At 38.9% G+C, this 10655-nt stretch overlaps 1 protein-coding gene across 1 annotated transcript in view; it reads right to left on the bottom strand.

Annotated features, from left to right (window-relative positions):
* The window catches only part of LOC114048147 (probable palmitoyltransferase ZDHHC11), a 163405-nt gene that overhangs the window by 39606 nt on the left and 113144 nt on the right, over positions 1-10655 (bottom strand). The window contains exon 6 of the mRNA XM_027869078.1: positions 6222-6374. Within this exon, the coding sequence (XP_027724879.1) occupies positions 6222-6374 (153 nt within the window). The remainder of the gene's footprint in view (positions 1-6221; positions 6375-10655) is intronic.

The following is a 10655-nucleotide window of genomic DNA, read 5'->3' as shown; positions in this document are numbered from 1 at the left end:
AAAGAAAGAAAGAAAGAAAGAAAGAAAGAAAGAAAGAAAGAAAGAAAAGAAAGGAGAAAGAAAGAGAGATGGATGGAGGGAAGAAGGAAGGGAGGAAGGAAGGAAGGAAGAAAGAAAAGTAAGAAGTAAAGAAGAAAAGAAAGAAGGAAAGACATGAATGAGAAGTACACAGAATGATAGACATGGTAGTATTACAGTCTGCATAATGGAGGCTATACCCATACTCATGTACCAAGGTTCAAGAGAGATAATTTTAGGATCAAAATGCCGAATACTTAGAACAAGAAGAGACCTCAGAGGCCATCTAGACCAATGACCTCATTTTATTTGTGAGGACACTGAGAGGCTTAGTTACTTGCTCAAGGACATGCAGGTAATAAATAACAGAATGAGGATTCAACCTCAAATTCTCTGACTCCCTCTTCTCCCTCTATCCCACTCACCTACTTCTCAGCTGCTTATTATCTGGGAAGTGCTCCAAAGTATTGCAAAAGAAAAATAATGAGACAATAGTGGTAGTGATGGTTACAGCCAAACAAGTATAAAGTGTTCCATTCTTATTCCTAGCATAGTCTTTGGTGGGGGAAAAACACATCCCGTAGCTCCTGGCATGATGACTTGCACTCCAGCAGTCCAAATGCTTTTTTAGTAAATTAGTTGAAAAGACATCCTTCAAGAGGATGCTCTTAAAACTGATTTGAGCTTCAGAATAGTAAGAGCTTTAGAAATGCAAAGTACTGTATCAAGATAATATAATAAACATATAGTATTGGTACAGGATTAATTTAATAACAGAACATAGGTATGTAATGAATGATAATAAAAATGCACATTATGATGAACAGCACAATGTATTACATATACTTGAATACTCAGTAAATGCTTGTTGATTGATTAGTTAACTCATCTGACATTTTCCCACTGGGACTCAGAGTACCTTTGACTTGTATCTGTGACATGAAGTAAAAGGAAGGTTTTCACATTGATAGTCCCTAAAGAGTTATTTTGACAAACTTATCCAGTTTTTCTGATGGTATTAATGAAAACTAGGGGATAATTGCTGATAACAATTTCACTTTGTGTCCTGTAGAAACATGCCATAATGTGGAACCAATAAGAAAGCACACTTCTGCTTTAACTACTTACTTGGATACTCAGACCACTAGACTAACCCTCACCTAAGGCTCAATGAAAGAGAAGTCTCGGAGAAAAATTAATTCTTTAACTAGGCTAGAGGCTAGGAAGAGTTTCCCGAGTATAAAATTATAAGCCACTAAAAAGAAATCAATGAAACAAGCATTCCAAAGCATATGTTGAAAAAACCAACCAGAATCTGGAGATGTTTAAGCAAAGAGTAAATGAATGCTTCCCCAGTATAGATATACTCCAAGTCATGCTACCTAATTTATACCTATCTCTCTCTTTCAATCACATTCTGATAGAACTTTGTTCCCATTAGCAGGCTGCTCAGTGGGAAGAATTGCAATACAACTCAATCCCTGTGAACCTACAGAGATCAAAACTACCTCTACCCTTTCTTCCGTCCCTTCAGGGTCACTTCCAAATGGAAACATCAGCAACATGAAAAATTACATTCAAAATAAAGACACAATTCACTGAGCACAGCTACCTGTAGAATGACCCTTCTGAGAATTCAAATTCAAAGGCAGAATAAGTTCATTTTAAAAATGCTTTCCCACTGCTTCTTTACTTCTGTAAACTCAAGCTGTGTTTCAAGATCCACCTGGAACCTTGCCTGCAATTATTTCATGTGCTTAGTCCAGTGGAGGGGGCTCTGGACTCAAGCGCCAGAAGATCTGAGTTCCAGTTTCCTCTCTAATATTCCTTGTGTGAACTTGGAGTCATTTAATTAAGTAAGATTAAGTCACTTAATCTCCCTGGAACTCAGTGTCTTTTTCTGTAAAAATGAAGCAGCAGCACTAGATGACTCCTGAGGTTCTTTCTAGTGCTCTCTCTAAGATCCTCATTTCTCAGATTTTATGGTAAGTTCCCTGAGGGAAGAGACTCAGTTCTGGATGCCTATTCTGTCCACCCCAGCCCCTCAGTGGAATGGTAGGCAGATGAAAGATGCTCCTTAAGTAATGATTGTGGAACAGATTTTCTTTATGCTAGCTAAGCAGTAAAATCGACACCTGTGTGGTAGCAATTACTACAAGCAGACAACTCAGAATCAATCTAGAGAAGCACAGAATTTTCATTTGATTTGACAACAGTAGTAGCAAGCAAGTAAAACAAGCTTTCTTATGATTCAATTAAAATGACTAGATACTTATTAAATACTTAAAATGCCCAAAGCATAACATTAAGTGCTAGGGGATTCTAAAATGAAGATTACAGGGTCCCCAGATTGGAAAAATCCAAATGAGACATCGTGAATAACTCTAACAGAAATTAAAATATGAGTACCCAGGAGAGGCACAAACAAAGAAAATGGAGAGACCCAAGGAGGAGAAATTACTTTGGGCAATGGGGAAGCTTAGATAAATTAATGTTTTGATATATCACAAGGAAGAGGAAGGAAGGCATAGTAGACAGCTGGCTTGCTTCAGAATCAAGAAAATCTGTTTTCAATCATTCAAGCATTCATACTGACTGTGTGACCCCGAGAGAGCCATTCAAACTCTCGGTAGCCCAAGCACCTTTCTAAGACTCTAAATTGCAGAATAGGTGCCAGTATACATCAGTAGAGGGAATTTTTTTTTAAACTGGGAGTTACCTATACCAATGAAAATTATAGGTGTAGGCCAAAAAATATAATATAAGAGGTGACTGAGGGAACTTAGGAATGTCTATAGATATCTCCCTGACTCCCTGGATCATTGCCTTGTTATGGCAGAGGGGCTAGCACAGCTCAATGAAACTGTGAGTTATACTGTGCAGGGTTACCCAAGACAGGTCATAGCAGAGAGTTCTGACAAAACATGATCCACTGGAGAAGGAAATGGCAAACCAATCCATTATCTTTGCCAAGAAAATCCCATGGACAGTGTTAAAATGCTCAAAGATATGACATGGGAAGATGAGTCTCTCAGGTTGGAAGGTGGTCAATATGTTCAGCGACCATGAGCTTGGACAGACATTGGGAAACAGAAGAGCTTGGTGTGTTATGGTCTGCAGGGTGGTGAAGAGTCAGACTTGACTCAACAATAAACAACCACAGATATCTCATGTCATTCTTCTGTTCAAGCAGACCATGAACAACCCGCTTTCTGACTACATGAAATTTAAACCACTATGCTTGATTTCAAGGTCCATCATAATCTAGACCAATCTATCTTTCCAACGAATGAGTTGGAAATGAGTTGACTCAATCATGGTCAAAACAGTGCATTGTATTCTATGAGGGGTAAAGGGGAGCAAAAGGCATAGTCCTACTGTGAAGGAGGTTGCAGGCTAATTGGGGAGATGATGCAAACATGAGAAAAGACAATTCACAATATATGACAGGATATGATGAGACTACAAATCTTACAGGAATTCAAGTTGGGTCTTGAAGAATGCATAAACTTTGGGATCCATGGAATTTTGATTTTGAAATCCCCTCTGATCTGAGAGGTCCTGGATAGCCTGAGTCTATAGTCTGATCACTGTTTCAGAGTGGGTCCACTCACAGAGAACCCAGTTACAAAGTTATGGGAAGAGGGAAGAAGAGGCCAGTTGGGTGGCTTGTGTTTTATGAGGAAGCAGAGGAGACAAGAACACGTTCCCTAAAGTCAGCGCAAAACCCTGGGCACTTGGTGCCAGTTGTAGGTCTGATGAGCAAGAGGGAGGAGAAACTGGAAGTAGGAAGACAAGTGAGGAGGAGCCAATCAATAGCCTAGGCATGATATGATAAAGTCCTGAATCAAGGGGTTTGTGAGTGGAGACATAAAGGAAGACTAGAGACTAAGCACAACACATGCTGACTATGTGAGGGAAGAAGGGGTGACAATTACATATGACAATGAAGTTCTGGTTATAACTGGAAAAAGTGCTTCTTCCCTGTCATCTACACTTATGCTCAGGTCTCTTCATTCTCTAACAATTAACAGCAGCAGCAGCAGCAGCAACAACCCTTCCTTTGCCCTGAGCAGGTCCTTAGATGAGGCTAGAAAGAACTGACCTTGTCTGCTGCCTTTACTTTCTCCCCAACCCCTCATTCATCTGCCTTTTGTAATCTGGCCTCCTGCCTAACCCCACTTTAATAAAACTGTTCTCTCTAAGGTTATCAGGGATCTCTTAACTGTCAAATCCAGTGACTTCTTCTTTCGTGCCTCTTCCACCTTTAGCCTGTCTGTGAATTATGAAACTAGCGACCGTACTTCCTCATGGCAGCAGAAGGGACCTCAGGGGCCATTCGATCTGACCTTTACCTAATTAAAAAAATCCTCAACATTCTGCTCAATAGGATTTAAAACCTGAGACTTCTGGGCTTCTCTTAAAGATCTCAAGTGAGGGAGAACTCACTTTTCATCTTCACCACCACCACCACTAGCAGCAGCATTTATGTAGCTCCTTAAGGTCTCCAAAGCACTTCACATACATAATACTATCTACAAAGATATAACCTTTATTTTCTACAGGCAGCCCATTCCACTTTGGATCACTGATTAAGACAGTTGAAGACAGTTAGCAAGTTCTCTTTAAGCCATGTGACCTTGAACCAATCACTAAAACTAAATCACTAAAGTGATATTTACACAGTCTACCACATGGAGTATTTTGAGAATTGAGTGAGATTCTGTATAAAAGTGCTCAGGAGCAAGGAGTTACAGATTGAGTTGGAAAGGACCTCAGAGGCCACTTCATCCAATGCCTTAATTTTCTAGTTGAGGAAACTGAGGCAGCCCAGAGAGAAGTAATTTAGCTATGTTCACACAGGGGGAATTGGCAGAGTCAGAAACCTGAGTGTCCTGACTGTAAAGACAGGACTCTTTTTATTGGACTGTGTTTTCCTAATACTTGATAGTATATAATACAGAAGTATTCATAGATTAATACTTAGTATATAATATACAGTAATATATTAGTGATAATTAATATATAATAAATAAGTTCACCGTATGAATATAAGGTGTTATTTTAGTCTAACTCCTCCTCACAGACTGATTCACTTGGAGATCTTGAGCAGCAAAATCAGCTCAGGGGAACAAACTTTTCTGACGAATATATACATGTACACACATTAGCTGTTTAAATATAAGCAGTTGGGTGATGCGTGAACAGAGTACTAGACCTCGAGTTGGGAAAACCTGAATTCAAATACTGCTTCAGATACTTACTAGCTGTGTGGCCTTGGAAAAGTCACTTAACTTGTGCTTGCCTTAATTCACCCAAAAAGGAAATGGCAAACCACTTCAGTATTTTTACCAAGAAAATCCCATGGACAGCATTGGTGTGGTATGGTCCACGGGGTCACAAAGAGTCGGACACCATTGAACAACTGAACAGCAGCAGCATGTATGCACACACATGCGCACACATTAAGTATCTCCACAACAGTGTGTACCACATATGTATATGTTTCTATTCATGTATTTACATATATTTCTATGTATTTAGTTTGCCTCAGTTTCCATATATATAAAAATGGGAATAATAATAGCACCTTCCTCCCAGGTTGTTGTAATGATCAAATGAAATAAAGTAGGTGAAGTATGTGTGCATATATACATTTGTATGTACAATGTGTTTAATATAAACACATTGTATATACATATACATGCAATTGAATACATTAAATATCTCCATAATAATGTGTATTATATATTTATCTATTTCTATTTATGTCTTTACATAGATTTCTACATATTTCTATTTACATATGTGGATCCACATATTTTGGGATACTTGTGGGAAAAAAGAATTTTAGAAATTTTAAGATAGGGCAGGGACGGCAGCAAAGCAGTTCTGATGCTACCTTTGGTTTACATACGGGAGCAGGTAGGTGGCGCAGTAGATAGAGCACGGGGCGGGAGTCAGGAGGATCTGAATCCAAACGTGAACACAGAAACTTGACATTTAACTAGCTGTGTGTCCCTGGGCAAGTCACTTACCCCCAATTGCCTCACCAAAAGGAAAAAAAAATTACATACAGAGGTAGAGGTGGAACCCCAGTAAGTATCCGAGGAGCAAGACACTTGACACTTACTAGCTGTGTGACCCTGGAGAAGTCACTTACCCCCTCTTGTCTTGCCAAAAGAGAAAAAAAAATTACATACTTAGGTAGAAGTGGAACCCTAGTAAGTGTCCGAGGAACAAGAGGCTCACAAAGCTCAGCAGCAAAGTGACCACAGCTATCGTCAGGAGCACAATGGGAGATGTCTGCACTGGAAGCCAAGGGAGGAACGTCAGCCATATGTTGTGAGGACAGTCTAAGGAGACAAAGGGAGAACAAAGAGCGTGGAGGTCAAATTCATCTCTCTGGGAGTCATACCACATTGGACAAAGTTTCTAATAAAGAACCAAAGACCACTGAAACCAGCCTCTTTGAGAGTGAGATTTCTCTCCCCCTACTTCTCCCTTCCTAAAAAGGTCATGCTTAAACAAAAATCTTAACAGCCCTCCCCACCCCACCCCAAATCCCAGTTATTGGTAATATTTGCAGACTTTTAACATACTTAAAATTTGAAAATTCTTGAAATCCCACCTATTCCAGAAATCTTTACCGGATAGCTTGAGATAACAACACTGAAAGCATTTGTCTAGTGCTTGAAGGTTTGCAAAGTACTGTGGAAGAAAGGTTATGCCTTCTTCCTGCCTTGTCCTGTCTTCCTGGAGGATCCCCAAGCATCCTCTCTCTTGCCCCCCTCTTATGGTGATCTGTATGTAACATCGACATATCTAACCTATCACTGTGTCTGTTTCAAGTTTCTATTTTACCCTCTGTAGGCTATTTGTTAACCTATATCAATGCTGCCCTGGCTTGGACTATGTCTAGATTGCAGGAGTGATATTTGCAAACCATCTGTACTTAAATGATTCTGCTTTCTGGGTGATAACAAAAAAAGTTTATTTTTTTATACCCATACTATACCCATATGAGTAGGTGATTAATAAATTATTTTTGGGTGATAATGTTGACTATTTGTTGATGTTTAAGAAAAAAATGCCAAGAGGGATGGTATAGGTGTGTATGGGTTAGTACTGAATCTTAGCTTCAGAATTTAGAATTTAGGTTCTGATACAAATCATAAAAAAAAGAATATTCAAGGATAAATTTTAATCTATAAATATTTATATATGTATATATATATACATATATATACACATATATCAAAAGAGAAAACAACAAAGCATTTTATCCTAGCATGGCTTTCAAAAGTTAATGCCTTCTGTATTAGATTACTTTTGTCTACTTTGTACATAGCTTGTATGTATCTAATTAAATGCTGTCTCCTCCATTAGAATGTGAGTTTCTTGAGGCCAGGGACCACATTTTTGCTTTTCTTTGCATCCCCAGCACTTAGCATAGTCCTTAAAACATTGTATTTAATTTAACCGTACTCAATAAATACTTTTTGACTGATTAAAGTCAATAAATAATATGGTCTTTCAAGCCAGGCTGTACATCTATATCTGCATGAGTAACGCCTGCCTATACCAGACTCCAACCTCCATAAACTTGGTTTTGGGTTTGTCTGGTTTTTTTTGTGTGTTTGTTTGTTTGTTTTAAGCATCATATACATTTAACTTAGTAAATTTTGAAAACCGCTGGCCTAGGTGCCAAAAGAAAGAAGCCTGTGTTATAGCAAGGAAATGCTAAACTCTCCCAAATTGCCTATCACAGGAATTATTAACCTGTGATCTGTGAACCTATTTTTAAAAGTATTTTGGATTACTGCATATAGGGATTTCTATGTGGTTTTTGTGCATTTAAAAATATGATTCTAAGAAAAGGTCCATAGGCCTAACTAGTCTGACCAAGGGGTCCAAACAAGGTTAAGAGGCTCTGATCTATCAGATCCATGCCCCTTAAAGGTATACAGACCTGGAAAGACTATATTATATAGTGAGAGGATGAGAAATTGCCATTTTTTTCTTAAAATTCTGATGAATGAGTAGACATGCTGGCTAAATAGCAGAAAATGAGGATTTGCTTCAAAAGTGGAAACACAGGATTTAATGAAATAGTGACATGTGGGGGCAGCTAGGTGGTGTAGTGGATAGAGCACCGGCCCTGAAGTCAGGAGAACCTGAATTCAAATCCGGACTCAGACCAAACACTTGACACTTACTAGCTGTGTGACCCTGGGCAAGTCACTTAACCCCAATTGCCTAAAATAAAACAAAAATAAAAACAAAAAAAAAGAAATAGTGACATGCTTCACCACCCCAATCAAGTTGGCCTCTGCTAGCTTTTGTCCAATGCCAACCTGGACTGTACTTGAACTTGTTTTTAATGAAAGGGATTGCCCTTGTGAATTTGGAGTGTGAATTACATGCTTGGTTTGAATTATTTTATTTTCTGGGTGATACAAAAAACTTCAATATTCTACATCCCTTTGAGTGTAAGCAGGAGAAATGTTCTGGGAAAAGGCTCAGAGAACTCCAGAAAAAGGCAAGAAAGTTTACTGGAGAAAACTCACTTGGGGAGGTGACAGTGGCAGATCATGAGACGTGAAGAGTTAACACTCTGGGTAGGGAGGGCCTGGTCACGAGTGAGAAGATAAAAGGGACCCCCCCCCCACAGAAGTGAGAAGTACGTAGAAGGTGAATTTTTATAGTCCACCTTTGATGGACAACAGTTCAGGGTTGCTACTAATTAATAAAAACCATTGGGGCTCTGGCAGGAATCTGCTAATTATGAAATCAAATTCACCTGAACATTAGAAAAAAATGTCAAAGTCTGGGGAAAAGAAAAGAAGGGAGAGCTCCAAAAACAGGTGGGTCAAGCCTAATTCAGAACACAGCTGACTCAGGTGCCCTTGGCAACAAAATCTCAGACACAGTTAGCCAAAAGAGGTAGTCACAAAATCTATTAGCAAGAGAGATGGAGAAATGATTATCTTAGTCCCAGAAAGTGTGGAGGGCAAAGGGAAGTATCCAATGACCTTCGTAGAGTACATTTTGCTTGTGTTTCTGCTGGTGTCATGTGGAAATGATATGAGCATTCCAGTGGGCCACATTTTTTTTTTTCTCTTCAGACTGGTGAACCATATGGACTTGGAGTCAGCAAGACCCAGTTCAAATCCTGCCTCAGATACTAGCTGTTGGCTCTGGGCAAGTCACTTTTTTTTTCTTTTGCTTAGGCAATTGGGGTTAAGTGACTTGTCCAGGGTCAGTCACACAGCTAGTAAGTGTCAAGTGTCTGAGGTTGGATTTGAACTCAGGTCTTCCCGACTCCAAGGCCAGAGGTCTATCCACTGCACCACCTAGTTGCCCCTCAAGTCACTTCTTCTGTCTAGGCTTTAGTTTCTTTATAAAATGAGGGAGTTGTATTTAATGACCACCAAGTTCCTTTTCAGCTCTCAAGCTATGATCTTATGATAAATTAATCAACAATCGATGCTGACATGGTTGTTACAACTAATTCTGGCATGGCCTTCGTTAAGAGAGGTACAGTAACAAGAACAACAAATGTGAATGTCTATAGTACTCTGCCCTTATCAGAGTATTATGTACCATTCTGGGTGGTTCAGTTTATTTTAGGAAGTATTGTCACAAATTGTATTTTGAACCATTCTGGGCAGCTCAGTTTGTTTTAGAAAGGATAGACACATGTTTTACATGACTGTATATCTGACTGCTTACCATCTCAGGAAGTATGGAGGAAATGGAAGGGGAGATAGAATTTGGAACTTAAAACTTAGAAAAAAAAAGAATGTTAAAATTGTTTTTACATGTAATTGGGGGGAATATAATATTATTAAAAAAGAGAAAGGATAATCATAACTCAAAAATTTTTAAAAATGAATGTTAAAAGTTGTTTTACATCTAATTGGGGGGAAAATAAAATATTATTTTAAAAAAGGAGAAAGGATAATCACAAATTGAGAGCTTCCAGAAGAGAGGGACTGGAATGGTGAGAAGATTGGAAACAATAGCCATATGAGGATAAGTTGGAGGAGCCGGAGGAATTGAGTGAGAAGAAAAGATGTAGGAGGCAACAGGATAACCCTCTTAACAAATCGGAAGCACTGGTATTTGGAAGAAGGATTAGATTTGTTCTTCTTGGCACCAGAGAGCAGAACTAGGAGCAGTGTATAGAAGATACAGAGTGGCAGATTTAGACTCCAGGTGAGTGAAAACTTGCTAACAGAGCTTTCCAAAAGTGAAATGAGTTTAATTGTAACTTAGCCCTGGGAGATAGTAGATTTCCTTTCAACAGAGATCTTCAAGTGAAGGCTGGATAACCACTAGGCAGTGAGGATGTCGAGGGTATTCTTGGTCAGCTATGGGTTGGACTTGAGGTTCCTAACAATTCCTGAATTGCCTTCATGACGATTTCATCCTTCAAAAAGTGGAGGAAGGAATTTGAGAAATTGCTGAATTCCAAGTCTGATTTTGACCAGTAAGGAATCATTGAAGTTTTGAGATGAATGAGATCCTTGAGAGGAAATGGGTATTCCATCTTGGACTTCATGATAGAAGGAACAGAATTCCAGACATACTTCAATTCAATTCAATTCAATTCAACATACATGTATTTATGA

Source organism: Vombatus ursinus, unplaced genomic scaffold (assembly GCF_900497805.2).
Source record: "Vombatus ursinus unplaced genomic scaffold, bare-nosed wombat genome assembly UNPS02014791.1, whole genome shotgun sequence".
Lineage (NCBI taxonomy): Eukaryota > Metazoa > Chordata > Mammalia > Diprotodontia > Vombatidae > Vombatus > Vombatus ursinus.
This window is presented reverse-complemented; position numbering and strand designations above follow the sequence as displayed.